The 16,873-nt window shown below is 44.9% G+C and overlaps 1 protein-coding gene across 2 annotated transcripts in view; it reads right to left on the bottom strand.

Annotated features, from left to right (window-relative positions):
• NPL (N-acetylneuraminate pyruvate lyase) overlaps positions 1–16,873 on the bottom strand; it is a 58,621-nt gene that overhangs the window by 11,670 nt on the left and 30,078 nt on the right. For both annotated transcript variants that reach the window (XM_014583997.2, XM_006142339.3), the window contains exons 4-9: positions 15,295–15,382; positions 10,366–10,423; positions 6,293–6,368; positions 4,119–4,211; positions 2,356–2,504; positions 2,205–2,251 (exon numbers count right to left, since the gene is read on the bottom strand). In XM_014583997.2, the coding sequence (XP_014439483.1) occupies positions 2,205–2,251; positions 2,356–2,504; positions 4,119–4,211; positions 6,293–6,368; positions 10,366–10,423; positions 15,295–15,382 (511 nt within the window). The remainder of the gene's footprint in view (positions 1–2,204; positions 2,252–2,355; positions 2,505–4,118; positions 4,212–6,292; positions 6,369–10,365; positions 10,424–15,294; positions 15,383–16,873) is intronic.

The following is a 16,873-nucleotide window of genomic DNA, read 5'->3' as shown; positions in this document are numbered from 1 at the left end:
CTTGTTCCTAAAATAATTCTTAAAAAAAAAAAAAAAAAAGAAAAAGAAAAATTGGAGAGGGACCAGAAGATGGCATAATGGTTACTTGGCTAGATTCCCACATAGTCAACCACAGTTTCAGTCCCAGACCTGGCGGCTTAAAACTCAAGCCAGGCGTGTGTGTGTGCGCATGCTCAAAAAAAAAATTTTTTTTTAAGAGGTTTTTGCTATAGGGCGCTTGCACTCGCCAGACAGACAGACAGAGAGAGGCAGAGAGACAGAAAGTGAGAAATCCAACTTGAGAAACATACTTGGCGTGCCCAAGATTCTGACGGGATGAAGAATTAGAGAAGAAGGGTTTGTGGCATGACCACAGCCCACTGGGGTGCTTTCACTCTCTCCTCTTTCTGGCCTATGCCCTGTCATTAAAAAAACAAACAAACAAATAAACAAGGGGTCGGTAGGGGGCGTGGTGATTAAGGATTCTGTGTACACACATCCCACATGGCTGATCGTGGTTTGGGTCCCGGACTGCAGCTTGCTTTCTCTGGTCAAATTAAAATTAAAATTAATTAAATAAAGTTAAAATAATTCTTAAAAAAAAAAAAAAAAAAGAAGGGACCAGCAGTTAGCTTAATGGCTATGTCGCTGGACTCCATGTAGTCAACTGCGGTTTGTGTCCTGGACTTGGTGGCTTAAACTCACGCCGGGCACGTGTGAGTGTGTGCCCAAGATCCCGAGAGAAGGGATTGCGGTGTGGCCATCCCCCCCTGGGGGGTGCTTTCTTGCTTTCTGTCTCTTTGTCTCTCTCTGTCTTTCTGGCGAGTGCATGCGCCCTATAGCAAAAACCTCTCCAAAAATAAACAAACAAACAAACCACACTGGTTGCACTTCCTCCTCTTGGATTTTATGTAATTTCCGAGTATTTTATAATAACTTTTTTTCCTTTTAATTGCTAAGGGGCAATTGCCAGAGAGAGACAGAGGGACAAAGACAGAGAGAGTGAGATGGAGAAGGCACCACCCAATGAGGTGTGATCATACCATGATCCCTTCTCCCCTATCTCTCCACCCCATCAGGATTTTAGGCAGTAAACGCATGCACCCAGGGTGTTTTTCAAGCTACCGGGGAGATGGAAGAGGACTAGAATTTGAACCATGATTTCCCATGTGGTATCTAGCTCCCATAACTACTATGCTATGGAGCTAGCCCATAACTTTCATTTACGTAAGTTATTAATAGTTTGAATGGGTTTCTGTTATTTGTAATCAGTTTTCTGACAAAAACCGCAGGAGTTCACCCATGAGACACTGATCACCAGGGTCTGTAGAGCTAAGGGCCAGATCCTGCTAAATTACAGCTCCTGTGTTTTCACTCAACTGACGTGTCTCACGTCTAACTGCAATAGGTGCTTGTAAATAACAATGACTGAGGGGCCCAGCAGGTGGCACGGTGGTTAAGGGTGCTGGACTCCCACATAGCCGACCACAGTTTGAGTCCTGGACTTGGTGGCTTGCTCTCTCACTCTCCCCTTGACCCCATCCCTCTCTGGTCAAATTAAAATAAATTGATAAATCAATAAAGTTAAATAAAGAAAAACAATGACTGAATTTCTAACAAATTGCTAAGCCCTCTTTAATGAATTCCCTATCACTGAAAGAATGTGGGGAAGAAAGGCAACTTCTATTAGAAAGGAGGAACATGGCCAGGCAGTTGGCATAACAACAACACAACTGGACCCACGTTGAAAGGGTCCTGGGTCTGTTTCCTGGGACCTCTCTGAGCACATATAGCACATATGTGTGTGTCTGTGATTTGGACCAGCTGAGACTAGGGGTAAATTACAGTGTGATGACCCTGTTGGGGTGGCCTTGCTGTCTCTCTTTCATGGAGAAATAAGGAAATAAACTTAAAAAGAAAAGAAAAAGGGGCTGGCAGGTGGCATGGTGGTTGGGGGTGCTGGACTCCCACACAACCGACCATGGTTTGAGTCCCGGACCTGGCGGTTTGCTTTCTCACTGCCCCCACTCCCTGTTCTCACTCTCTCTTACTCTGTCCCTCTCTGGTCAAATTAAACTAGATAAATAAATAATTAAAGTTAAATAAAGTAATTCTTTAAAAGAAAAGAATGGATATACATGTAAGAAGTATAACTATTCCAGTGATGAATGCCTTTATGGGGGACTTTAAATTTATAATCACTGGGAGAAATGAGTCAAGCTTACCTGCCCACTGCTCCCGTTGCTCCCATCACTAGAGCACTCAACAGTTGCTAATTGGAAATAAACAAAGAATATTTTTATGAAAATGAAAAAATAAAAAAAGAGATGCTATTATGTAAACAGCACATAATGGAGTATGCCAGGGGTGACTTACCTCATCCACTCCAAAAAGGAAAGCAAACTGTTGTTGGCGATTCTGATCGACACACTGTCCGAAGTCTAAGAGATCTTGGTCACTGAATTTCAGCCCTCGGAAGGTGGGGATCTTATCCTGAATCCCATCCAACAACTCCTCAGCACGAACTGCCTGAAACGCCCAAAACGGTAAATGCCTCATTAATCAGCATACCACTCGGAAATGGGAACAATGTCTCACATGGCCCACACATCTGCATTGAGCAGCTGCAGGCTATTCTGAGCTGGAACTAACTGCCTACTGGGCAGTCACTTACCCTTGCCTCCCAGCACCCATGTGCTTATCAAAGTACCATCTTAAACTTTCCATTCCTTCAAGACAGTAGGTGGATATTTGTGATATTGTGAATATATATTTGGTCTCTGGCTTCAGTTTCAGAGCCAGAGCTCTTAAAACACTTATATTTCATTCTAATACTTGGTCTCGACCCTAGTTTCTGACACAGAGCGCCTAAGACCTTCGTAACTTCTAAGAGCTTCTGACACAGAGTTCCTGAGTCCCTTAAAATTTCCTTCTAATGAGGTGACACTTGGTGAGCTCCTGGACAGCCTCAGGATGGGGGTCAGTTACCAAGGGAACCAACCATGAGATTAGAGGGTTGGGACTTTCAGCTCCACCCCATGACCTGTGGGAGAGGGGAGGGCTGAAGGTTGAATTGATTACCAGTAGTCAATGATATAACCAATCAGCTCACATAGTGATGCCTCCATGAAAACCCAAGAGAATGGGTTTGGAGAGCTTCTGGACTGTTGAACACAAGAGTTGCCTGGAGAGCAGTGTACTGAGAGGGCACAGAAGCTCCATGTACCTTCTCCCAGATACTGCCCTATGCATCTTATCACTGGGCTGTTCATCTATATTCTTTGTAATATCCTTTCTAAAAAACAGACAATAGTAAGTAAAGTGTTTCCCCTGAGTTGTGTGAACCATACTAGTACATTAATTGTACTTGAGGAGGGGGTCGTGGAAACCCCAATTTATAGCCACTTGTCAGAAGCATGGGTCGCTGGCATCTGAAGTGGGTGCATTCTTGTGGGACTGAGCCTCAACCTGTGAAATCTGATGCTATCTCCAGGTAGATAATGTCAGAATTGAACTGTAAATCCCCATACACATTTTGGTGATCAGTCATGAAGACTTTTGTGTTGAGCAGTAACAGTGAGAATAGAAAGTAGGAAAAACATTGTTCTTCCTGGGAATATTTAAAAACAGTCTCCACTTTCTTTTTTAATAGGATTTAGGAAAGAATGAGATTTAAAATATAATCTCCTAAGAAATTTCATCTAATTATAAAAATCTCACTGGAGAAATAGAATAATAGTAAAAGAAAAGCTAGAAGAAAACAGAAGAGAGCAAAGTACTTTGGGCATATAGGCACTGAGGATACAGGAGTTGCAAGGTAAATATAGTCCTATCCTGGAAGGCTGACAGTCTGTGTCTTAAGTAGGGATAATGTGACAGAGACACTGGTGTCTACTGCAAGTGTCTTGGGTCAACTCTTATTTTATGTTTCAGAACTTCAATTATGGGGTGGTGTGAATAACTGATAAGGGTTGGAATATGAGAGTGACGTATTTCAGAGCAATTGGAACTGCCTAGTTAATGATATTGTGTTTCTATGGTGTTCTGTGAGGTAGGATGGTTTGTTTGTTTATTTTTCCAGCAAAGAAGGGTAAGATGTGAGCTGGGAGGAAAAAAATCTCACAAGAACAAATACTTACTCTTTACCCCTGTCAAGGCTGGAATATGATAGTAATAAAATGGCAATGCAGGGGCAGCAGCAGCTACCTCCTTTAGGAAATTAATCAGGACATCTGAAAGAACAGCAGGAAAATAATGGTGTGAACAAGGGCAATGCAGTGACTATCCTTGGTAAAAAATGAATCACCTGATGAAATGCAATCATCCTTAGAAGTCAAAATTTTTGCCATTCTTACCATCCCTGATATTGCTAATACAATGTCTTACAACTCATCCCATTCATTTTCCTCTCTGTACAAAGGCCAAAAGATGATTATTTCCCTGCCATACTAAACTACTATTAGAAAACTTATGCTGGGGAACCAGCAGTTAGTGTAATGGCTATGTCGCTGGACTCCCACATAGTCGACTACGGTGGCTTAAAACTCATGCCGGGCGTGTGTGTGTGCGTGCCCAAGATCCCAAGATCCCTTAACCACCACACCACCTGCCAGCCCCAAGCATAATTATTTTTGAGAGTTTTTTTCGCTATAGGGCACGTGCGCTTGCCAGACAGAGAGAGAGAGACAGAGAGATAGAAAGCGAGAAATCACTCCCCAGGGGGGATGGCCATGCCACAATCCCTTCTCCTCCATTATCCTCTGGCATCTTGGGCACACACGCACACACGCCGCTTGAGTTTAAGTCACCAGGTCCGAGACTCGAACCGCGGTTGACTACGTGGGAGTCCAGTGACATAGCCATTATGCTAACTGCTGGTCCCTTGCAAGACTGGATATTTCTGTCAAATGAATTTTCAAATCTATCATACTTTCAACCTGAACAGGATGTGAAGTCTCCAAATACCCATCACTTACATTCCTCTTCAGAGAAAAATGGCTCATGCCCTGCCATATGACTCTGAGATCTACACAGCTGACAGGACCAACAGCGTGACAGAGGGCTCAGATGGGGACCCATCACATTACTTGGCAAAAAAAGCTGCGGGACCAGCAGTTAGCATAATGGCTATGTTGCTGGACTCCCATGTAGTTGACTGCGGTTTGAGTCTCGGACCCGGTGGCTTAAACTCATGCCGGGCACGTGTGCATGCGTGCCCAAGATCCCGAGAGGAGAATGGAGGAGAAGGGATTGTGGCGTGGCCATCCCCTCTGGGGGGTGATTTCTTGCTTTCTATCTATCTCTATCTCTCTGTCTCTCTGGCGAGCGCACGCGCCCTATAGCAAAAACCTCTCCAAAAGAAATTTAAAAAGCACGGGAACCAGCAGTTAGTGTAATGGCTATGTTGCTGGATTCCCACGTAGTTGACCACGGTTTTCGTCCCGGACCCATGGCTTAGAACTCACGCTGGGCGCGTGTGCGTGTGTGCCCAAGATCCCGAGAGGAGAATGGAGGAGAAGGGATTGCGGCGTGACCATCCCCCCTGGGGGGTGATTTCTTGCTTTCTGTCTCTATGGTTCTGTCTGTCTGTATGGCGAGCACATGCGCCCTATAGCGAAAAACTCTCAAAAAAAAAAAAATAAAATAAAAAGCTGAAGAGCTTCAACGTGATCTCACTCTCTCTCTCTTTTTTTTTCAAGTATATTTATTTCTTTCATGAGAAAAGGAGACAGAAAGAGACACACATGCACATAGAGAGAGAGAGAGAGAGAGAGAAAGGAAGAAAGACAGGCATTCCCAGCAGACTCTTCGCAAGGTGACCCAACCCCCAGCTTTGGCCAGCCTGGTTCATGGGCACATGCATGCATCCAGCCTGCACAGGGAGACCTTGAAATATGAACCTGGGACCTTCCCATATGGCCTCAGCATTGTGGAATGTTGCATTACTGCTGTGCTACTGTGGCTAGCCTAATGTAGTCACTTTTTTTTTTTTAAAGAATTATTTAATTTTATTTAATCATTCACTTATTTTCATTTGATCAGAGAGAAACACACACACAGATAAGGAAAGTGAGAAAGCAAGCCACCAGGTCTGGGACTCAAACCTGTGGCCATGTGGGAGTATCCAGCACCTTAATCACCACACCACCTGCTGGCCCCAATGTAGTCACTTTTATGGATCCAGGAGAATGAATATTCCAGAGAACCACTGAACTGTAACAACTTCATGCTTCCACCTATGGGACTTTACTTTCATGAATAAAATATGACCACTTTGAACAGAGGCGCTGTGCATTTAGACCTATCTATTTACCTTTGTTCCACGGCTTGAGAAAGAAAGGTGCAATGGCAGCAATGCCATCAGCTCCTATTTCAGCGGCATGGCGGGCCTTTAAAAGAAGAGCAGACTGGAGTAAATCCTTTATAGTCACTTGCAGTCCAAACACTAGAGGTCAGTAACAATGTCTTCAAATTTGCCAACTGAGGGCCCAGAGGTGGCGTGATGGTTAAGGTGGTGGACTCCTACGCCGCCATTTGCAGTATGAGTCCTGGGCCGGTGGCTTGAAAATCACACTGGGCACATGTGTGTATGTGTCCAAAATCCCAGGGGAGAATGGAGAAGCAGAGATTGAGGCATGGCCCCCCTGGGGATGATTTCACTTTCCCTTCACTATCTCTTTGTCTCTCTCCAGTAAGCAAATGTGCCCTATGGCAACAAACTTAAAGAAAAATTGCCAACTGATGAACCAGCGGTGAATGGAAAAATAAACCAAAGTTAGTGGTAAATGGCCAGGAAAATCCCAGATTGCAAAGTAGAGAGCTCTGGTAGAGGTGAGCTGTGCACTTCATCTTACACTTTGGATTTTGTCAGCATCAAAGAACCTTGCTAAGGAGACATGCACACTTCATTTTGTAAGTTTTCACTGTTAATAGAGAAACCTGCAAGCAAGTGGCATGGTAGTTAAGGGTACTGAACTCCCACATGGCTGAATGTGGTTCAAGTCTCAGATCTGGTGGCTTTCTCTCTCTCTCTCTCTCTCTCTCTCACACACACACACACACACACACACTCACTCTCTGGTCAAATTAAAATAACTAAATGGATAAATAAAGTTAAATAAAATAATTCTTTAAAAAATAGGGAAATCTACAGGTGTAATTTCTCTTCTGATGTTCTAGTACTTTCTTTTCTGTCCAGTGACATGATAGTCATACTTTAGAATCTCAAATATATTACAGGGGCTGGTCCCATAGCCTGGTGGTTATGGACACTGGCTCCCACAGGACAGAATGTGGCTTAAATCCCAGCCTTAGAGGCTTGAAAAACATGTTGGGCACGTCTGTGTGTGTGCCCCAAATACCAACAGGATAGATAAATGTTGGAGAGGAGATTCCAGCATGACCACAGCCCAGCGGGGTACTTTCTCCCTTTCCTTCTCTCTCTCTGATAAGCACATTCACCACCTGGCTATTAAAAAAAAGAGAGAGAGAGCTCGCGCCTCTCTCTCTCTCTCTCTCTCTCTCTCTCTCTCTCTCTCACACACACACACACACACACACACACTATCACTCTCTGGTCAAATTAAAATAACTAAATGGATAAATAAAGTTAAATAAAATAATTCTTTAAAAAATAGGGAAATCTACAGGTGTAATTTCTCTTCTGATGTTCTAGTACTTTCTTTTCTGTCCAGTGACATGATAGTCATACTTTAGAATCTCAAATATATTACAGGGGCTGGTCCCATAGCCTGGTGGTTATGGACACTGGCTCCCACAGGACAGAATGTGGCTTAAATCCCAGCCTTAGAGGCTTGAAAAACATGTTGGGCACGTCTGTGTGTGTGCCCCAAATACCAACAGGATAGATAAATGTTGGAGAGGAGATTCCAGCATGACCACAGCCCAGCGGGGTACTTTCTCCCTTTCCTTCTCTCTCTCTGATAAGCACATTCACCACCTGGCTATTAAAAAAAAGAGAGAGAGAGAATCTATATTATGGATTAGGAATGCGGTTGAAATAGGTTGAGAGATAAAAGAACACATCACAGGAAATACTTTGCTTTTGATGTTTTCTCAAGTTCTCCCAGAAAAAATGAACATCTCCTTTAGCTGTGTCCTCATAACTGCTTTTGTTTATTTATTTATTATTTCAAGTAGAGACTATAAACCCACAACCCTGTAAAACAGCTGTGCAGGGGGACCGTCCTCTAACCACAGTGCGAGTCCTCGGAGAGCAGGGGTGAGACCATATTCACCCTTGCATTCGGGTCCATCATGACTCTGTCTACATAGCGGTGACTCAGGAGATGTTTGCTGATGGTTTCAAAACATGCCCCATTCCCTAAAAGGAGAGAGTCTTCCCATTTAAGACTTTGGCTTCTAATCTATAGCTAAGAGATGAGATGAACTTTTCGCAGAAGACTGGGCCCAAAGATCAGTCAAGACATTAAGTATAATTTCACTAACACAGGATTGAAATGGCTCATATTGGAATCATTCGTTTAGTGCTCTGTTTAGGAAATGTGCAGAAGGGGAACGTTCTTGAAGGTTAGAAAAAGAACATCTGAGAGAGTTGACGGCAGTGCCTACAATTGAGAGTTACAGCTAGGCAGATGTCAATGTTCTTGTCTCTTTGGCAAGACTACCACTATGCAGACGATTATCTTTATACCCGGAGATCATCCCCACCCGAGGACTATCTCTGTACCGTCCTAGTGTTCAGCTTGATGGGTGACATTGTCTTTCATATCCATATCGTGACATGACAATATTTTAAAATTTAAATTATACCTCGGGAAAGAAAGCAATAGAAAAGAGAAGGAAGAGAAAAAAGACTCCCTACGCCATGCTACCTTAGTTGAAAGACCTTTCACAGGTGGAGCAAATCACATCTAAGAAGAATAAGTGAAGTCTCCAAGCTCTAAGTCCAGGCTTATTAAGTCTAAAACTACATCTTCTCCTTTGAAAAGAGCATTGATGTGCGATTCTGCAAATATATATGACACATCCCATTTCTCAATCTAACTAATAGGAAAAACAACCAAATAAAACCATAAAGACATTAGGCTAGATCAAGTCATGATAATCTTTGGGATTAATTATTTAAGCTCCAGAAACATGGTTAATTTATAGCAGTTCAGGCACTAGGCCTTCTGGTAACAATTTTAAACATCTTTATGCTTTTCTTTCTTAGCTGCTTCACCCATGCTCAAAACCACCAGTATCAAAAAAGTCATCTACTTTTCTATCAGCAATTTTCGCTCCTTTCTCTCTTGCCTTTTGTTCTACTTGCTTTGCTAATCCCTAAACCTATACCAATATAATTGCCTACATTCTTTTTTTTTTTTTGAGAGTTTTTTTCTATAGGGTGTGTGCGCTCCAGAAAGACAGAGAGAGATAGAGGCAGAAAGCGAGAAATCACTCTCCAGGGGGGATGGCCACACTGCAATCCCTTCTCCATTCTCCACTCAGGATCTTGGGCACACACGCACATGCTCCCGGCGTGAATTTCAGCCACTGGGTCCTGGACTCGAACTGCGGTTGACTACTTGGGAGTTCAGGGACATAGCCATTACACCAACTGCTGGTCCCATAATTGCCTACATTCTTGTTCCTAGTTCTGGCTGAAATACATGCCTAGGAAAAAAAAAAATCCCCAATTATGCTTAATGGTAGTATAACAAAAAAAAAAAAAAAAGTATTTTTAATAGGGTGCATGTGCTCGCCAGAGATAGAGACAGAGAAAAAGAAAAAAAAGAAAGTGAAAAAGCACCTTCCAGGGAAGTGGCCATGCTCTAATACCTTCTTCTCCATTCTTCTCTCAGAATTTTGGGCACACATGCACGCACACATGCCTGGCATGTTTTTCAAGCTGGTGGGTGTGGGACTCAAACCACGTAGTCAGTCATGTGGGGTCTAGCTGCCTTAACCTCTACTCCATCTGCCGGCCCAGTATAACAATCTATTACTTACAGCCTTAGCTGGTTTTCAGCACTGCTGGGCAAACCTTTTGTTTTGGCTCTCTCTCCCATTCTCCAAGGCAGCAACTCATGTTTGCCACTTCAAGCCTTTCCCCTGCCTTCTCCTTTGTCCAGCAGATGGCCAGAGAAAACGGACACTGGCATGAGGTCAGCTACTGCCTACAAACTTGGCGCAGCTACACCCATTCACGCTTTCTTTGAGGAAGGTGACTGCCTCCTGCCCCACAGTAGTCATCATCCTGGACTATGGTCCTTTCTTTATGGCTCAGTGCCTGCTTCTAAACGGGCTTCCGAAGGTCCCACATCTTATCTTCTCCAGCACAGCAAATATGGTACGATTTTAACTTGAGCATAAAATTGAAGGCCTTTGTATGGTCTTTCTCAGAGGAATCTAAAAACATACCAGCTCTTGTGACTCCTTCAAACTCAGTGCTCCAACGTGAATCACCACGTGATCCAACCTGCAGAAGAGAAAGCACCGCTGTGTCTCTTAAAGTTCAGTGCTAGAGCGCAGAAATGCTGCAACACCCTGGTTTTAGCTAATGAGTTTTTTTTTTTTTAAGAACTATTTTATTTAACTTTATTTATTTATTTTATTTTGACCAGAGAGGGAGAGAAGGAGAGAGAGAGAGAGAGAAAGAAAGAGAGAAAGTGAGAAAGTAAGCCGCCAGGTCTGGGACTTGAACAGCAGTCGGCCCTGTGGGAGCTCAGCACCTTTAACTACCATGCCACCTGCCAACCCCGCTAATGTGTTATTTTTATTTTAAATAATTAATTTAATTTATTTAATTAATTTTGACCAGAGAGGTACAGAATGAGAGAGAGCGAGAGAGATGGAAAATGAGAAAGCAAGCCACCAGGTCCAGGACTCGAACCATGGTTGGCCATGTGAGAATCCAGCACCTCTGGCCACCATGCCACATGCCAGTCCCACCGCTAATGTGTTATTAATGTTAATCTGAAGACTACTGAGTTCTATGGATCTATTTTAAAATCGACCTAATTAAAAAGGTTTATGGTGGTCTTTTTTCCCTTATTTTGCGAGTGCACATGACAAAGTGACAAACAGCACCCCCACAGAGTCTTGATGCCCAATCCCTAGTCAGCCCCTGATCAAAGGAGCATGCATGTTTGACGTACTCAAAGAGGTCTCTAGACACCAACCTGGACCCTCACATATTTGGTTCAGTCTCGCAGAGTATCACATTTTACTCCTGTACCACCATCCAGTCCTTACCGTGATCTTTAAGAAACATTTGTTTTAATTGCCAAAGGGAGCATGTGCTTGCCTGAGAGACACAGAGAGAGGGAGAGGGAGAATGCACTATCCAAAGGGGAGTGGTCACGATTCAGTTCCTTCTCCATTTCTCTCACTTTTTGGGATTTTGAGCACACACACTCACATGTGTGGCATATGCTTTCAAGTCACCGTGTCTGGGATTCAAACTGCAGTTGGCCATGTGGGATCCTGCTCCCTTAACCATCAGGCCATGGGCTGGTCAGGGAACAAAATTTAAGATTCAATCCAACAGCAAAATAGCAATATCTGATTAATCAAACTTGGATAATTACTTTGATTAAGCATGTTTTTTGTTCTTTCTTTTTTTTTTTGGAGAGGTTTTTGCTATAGGGCGTGTGCGCTTGCCAGAGAGACAGAGAGACAGAAAGCGAGAAATCGCCCCCCCAGGGGGAATGGCCATGCCACAATCGCTTCTCCTCCATTCTTTTCTCAGCATCTTGGGCATGGATGCACACATGCCCAGTGTGGGTTTACACCACCAGGTCTGGGATTTGAACTGCAGTCGACTATATGGGAATCCAGCGACATGGTCATTATGCCAACTGCTGGGCCCCAGGCTTGCAATTTTAAAAGATAATAGAAGAGCCCTGAATGGAGAAAGGCTGACCAACCTGCACCAGCAGCTCTGTGGCAAAACCCCCTTAACTCTCCCACTACCCCTTTCTCCTGGCTTAGGTTAAATCAACATCCATTCACCTCTCTAATCCTTCCTGGGTTGCTGGGCAACAAGAAAAAAACACTGCTACACTTCAGTACAAACTTCCTAGTAATTTCCCACTTCAGTAGACAGAGGCCCCAAAAAGCACAACTCCCCTTCTCTTTCCTAAACTTTGCAGGGTTCTTGGCTATTCTTGTCATGCTGTAAATGTCAACCAACTCCTAGTTCTGTGCAGATGTCCAAGAAAAAGAAGCTTTCTTTTTTTTTTTGGAGAAGTTTTTGCTATAGGACGCGTGTGCTTGCCAGAAAGATGGAGAGAGACAGAGAGACAGAAAGCGAGAAATCACCCGTCGGGGGGATGGCCACGCCACAATCCCTTCTCCTCCCTTAACCTCTTGTGAGCCTGGGCACGCATGCACACGCGCCCGGCATGAGTTTAAGCCACCGGGTCCGGGACTCGAATTGCAGTCAACTATATGGGAATCCAGCAACATAGCTGTTATGCCAACTGCTGGTCCCAAGACCTGGCCCCACTTTAAGGAAAAAAAAAAAAAATGGGACCAGCAGTTGGCTTTCCTCCCACTTTAAGAAAAAAAAAAAAAAAATGGGAACAGCAGTTGGCATGTCACCAAAGGTCAAACCCAGTGGTCCTCTCAGTCTTCTATCCACTGACCTTCACGGGACCCAATAATTACACGTGTTGTGATGGACCCAGCATCCACTGCAAAAAGTTGCAACAAGTCCTTATATAGTATATAATATAAGGTGTCTTCAAAAAGTTTATGGCAAGTGACCAGCAGTTAGCGTAACAGCTATGTCACTGGACTCTCATGTAGTCGACCATGGTTCGCAACCCGGACCCAGTGGCTTAAACTCACTGCTGGGCGCGTGTGGGTGCGTGCCCAAGATCCCAAGAGGAGAACGGAGGAGAAGGGATTGTGGCATGGCCATCCCCCCGGGGGGTGATTTCTCGCTTTCTGTTTCTTTGTCTCTCTTCGTCTATCTGGCAAGCGCATGTGCCCTATAGCAAAAATATCAAAAAAAAAAAAAAAAGCTCATGACAAAAGTGTACTATGAAAAAAAACTAAGTATGGGTTTTAAATCAATTTTGGCACCAAATTAACTCCCACTTTAATTCCACTTTCCCTGGACTTCTTGAAGTCCTTCACATTGTGTGCCAGACACTTTGAATACTACCACAACCTCATAAATAAGGACGGTTTTTCCAATTTTATGTATAAAGCACAGAGAGGTTAAGTGACCTGCCTGAGATCTCGGAGCTTATAAGAGGCAGAGCCAGGACCCAAACCCAGGCAGTTTGAATCTACAGTCTGTGCTACACTGACACGCTCTGAAATTAGTCTCTTCTCTGGTTTCAGTGACAGGACGCACTCCTGCCCACCCTGCCACCGCACTGAGGGCTTTCTGTCTCTTACCACTTTCTTTTCTTTTCTTCTTCTTTTTTTTTTAGAGAGGTTTTTGCGATAGGGTGCATGTGCTCTCCAGAAAGGGAGAGACAGGGAGACAGAAAGCAAGAAATCATCCCCCAGGGGGATGGCCACACCACAATCCCGTCTCCTCCATTCTCTTCTTGGGATCTTGGGCATGCGCGCACACACACCCAGTGTGAGTTTAAGCCACCGGTTCCGGGACTTGAACTGTGGTTGACTACATGGGAGTCCAGCAACGTAGCCATTAGGCCAACTGCTGGTCCCTCTGACCACTTTCTTATTCTACATTTCTAATGGTTTTCCTAAGGTTTATCCTTGGTCTTCTTTTCTCACTCTGCCCATGGTTTTTAATCTTTTTGGGTCCTGGATTTGACTGAAAATAAAGTGAAATCTAACAAATTACCGGAAATGCGTATGTGGACATGTACTTAAATTTGACATAGAATTTCAGAGTATCTGAGGTACTCTGAGGCCACCCGTGGATCCCCAAGGAGATCATGGGCCTCATACTTGAGTGCTACAGGCAATCCTGGGACCTACCTCCGATCTCATGCGTCCACCTAAAGCAACACTAATCTCTACTGTCTCTGCTTATGCAGTTTTTTTTTTTTTTTTTGAGAGGGGTTTTTGCCACAGGGTGCATGTGCTCTCCAGACAGACAGAGAGAGACAGAAAGCGAGAAATCATCCCCCAGGGGGTACGGCCACACCACAATCCCTTCTCCGCCATTCTCCTCTTGGGATCTTGGGCACGCACGCACACGCACCCAGCGTGAGTTTAAGTCACTGGGGCTGGAGCTTGAACCGCAGTCAACTACATGGGAGTCCAGCAACATAGCCATTACGCTAACTGCTGGTCCCTCTGCTTATGCAGTTTTAAAAAAGTTCACTTACAGGAGCCAACAGGTGGCATGGTGGTTAAGGCACTGGACTCTCACATGGCCGGCTGCAGTTTGAGTCCCGGACCTGGCAGCTCACTTTCTCACTTTCCTTCTCTCTCTCTCTGGCCAAATTAATGAAATAAATAATTTTAAAAAAAGTTTACTTATTTCTGGGATAGGCAAGAAGAGAGAGGGCTCCCCAACAGGGTCTTCACACTGCAGCACACCCTTAGTCTTAACTGGCTCAGATCATGGGCATACACGTGATTTTTCTGTGTGTTCAGGGAGGTCCCAGGATATGAACCCAAGCTGTGCGGGTCCAGTTGAGTTACTGCTGTGCTGCCACTTGTTCCCTGTTTATGCATTTATCTTAAAGATCAGGGTGTTAGTCTTCGCGATCTGACATCCCCACTGGACAGTAAACAACCCACTGTGCCTAGTACAGTCATGACAGGACAGGCCAGACAAGCTAGAGCTTGGTTCACTGGATGTCCTTCTGGAACTGATGCTGCCCTGTTTACCATGGCATGAACTGGGATGTTACAACAAAAAAGTATCACTGCGTGGAAGTTCAGAGGATGCACAAAGTCCCCCAACACCACCCAAAGCACCATGAAGAGGACACTGGGATAAGCATGGCAAAGAGCTGTGAGGTGGGCTGGTGCAGCCTTGAGCACCATCCTGAGAAGGAGGAGTGGAAGGTGCTGCGGAAGAACTGGTGTCCAGAAGTCAGTCCCCACTGCCTTCCCCTTTCCTCCCGTCAGCCCCAGGACAGGTGACCCTAAGGGGCGGCCTTTGAGATGGAAGAGAAGCAGTTTCTGCTGGAACCTCTGGGAATGGAGTGTGCCTTGCAGTCCGGCTGCCCTTCCACACAGAAAGGGAGGATGCTCCTCATGGAAATGCCAGAGCTGCTGGGCCTCGGCTCATCTTCCTCCCAGTTGACCTCGACTGGAGGCAGGGAGGCAGGCTGTGTCAGTGGAAGAGGCTCACTCGACACGGCCCTTGCCAATGGCTGTTTCAACCCGGTGTAGCCAGTCACTCACTTGTTCCTCCCTCTGGTCACCCACTCCTCAGCAACCTGGCGACGCTCGGAGATGCTCAGCGACAGGCCTTCTCCCGTTGTGCCATTCACTGTTCCAAATAGAGACTCAGTTAGGGGGACCCACAAATACCTTTTACTCCTCCAACCCCCAGTTTGGAAGTGCAGAGTCAGAAATCCATGCCTCAGGAAGAGATATGGGGGAATATCTGAGGACAGAATTGGGAGGGGAAAATGCCATGTTTCCACTTCCACTTCAGTCTCAGCTTTTTTTCCATCTTTATCTTGTCAGAAGCGGTAGGAAGACTAATGATGACTGGTGATAACTAGTCTCTTGAAAATATTTTGAGTGGAGACAAAGGTAACTGCCCACACTTGAGGCCAATCTCCAAACACACCACCCAGTTCTACACGTGGACTTGAATGGCAGGAAAACCGACACCAACCAGTGCTGGGGTGTCAAGGAGGCCATAAATAGGAGCTACAATACTTATGTGTGTGCTTCGGTGTCCTGCGGACCTGAAATACCCCATCTATGGTTTGACTTGGTGGTAGTGTGCTAGGACGGCTCAGATTTTAAATGATGTTTCACAAAGAATATTGTTTCTTGTATCAAGCACTCATTTCACTTATTCTCACAACAACCCCACAAAGTAGAAACTGTTTTCATTTACAGATAAACACAGGAGATCTGGGCTAGCAGGTGGCATGGTGGGTAAGGTGCTAGATTCCTATAGGGCCGACCACAGTTCTAGTCATGAACCTGGCTGGCTGCTTGAAAATCACACTGGGAATTTGTGCGCGTGTGCCCGAAATCCTGAGAGGAGAATGAAGGTGAAGGACTGTGGCCTGGCCATCCCCCTGGGGAGTGATTTCTTTTTCTTTCTTTTTTTTTTGGAGAGGTTTTTTGCTATAGGACGCGTGCGCTCGCCAGAAAGTCAGAGAGATTCAGAGAGATAGAAAGTGAGAAATCACCCCCCAGAGGGGATGGCCACATTGTAATCCCTTCTCCATTCTCCTCTCGGGATCTTGGGCACACATGCCCGGCGTGAGTTTAAGTCACCAGCTCCGGGACTTGAACCACGGTCAACTACATGGGAGTCCAGCAACATAGCCATTACGCCATCTGCTGGTCCCAATTTCTTTTTTTCTTGGAGAGGTTTTTGCTACAGGGTGCAAGTGCTCTCCAGAAAGGCAGAGACAGACAGACAGACAGAAAGCAAGAAATCACTCCCCAGGGGGGATGGCTCTGCTGCAATCCCTTCTCCTCCATTCTCCTCCTGGGATCTTGGGCACTCACACACACACGCCCAGCATGAGTTTAAGCCACAGGGTCCAGGACTCGAACCACAGTTGACTACATGGAAGTCCAGCGACATAGCCATTATGCCAATTGCTGGTCCCAACTGGTCCCAATTTCTTTTCTTTCTTTTTTTTTTAAAAAGAATTATTTTATTTAGCTTTATTTATATATGTATTTATGTATATATTTACTTATTTAATTAAATTTGACCAGAGAGGGACAGAGAGAGAGAGAGAAAGTGAAAAAACAAGCTGCCAGGTCTGGGACTTGAACTGCAGTT

This window comes from Tupaia chinensis, unplaced genomic scaffold, assembly GCF_000334495.1.
Source record: "Tupaia chinensis unplaced genomic scaffold, TupChi_1.0 Scaffold000074_1, whole genome shotgun sequence".
In the NCBI taxonomy this organism is placed as follows: domain Eukaryota; kingdom Metazoa; phylum Chordata; class Mammalia; order Scandentia; family Tupaiidae; genus Tupaia; species Tupaia belangeri.
Note: the sequence above shows the minus strand (reverse complement) of the source record. Positions and strands in the feature narration are given on the sequence as shown.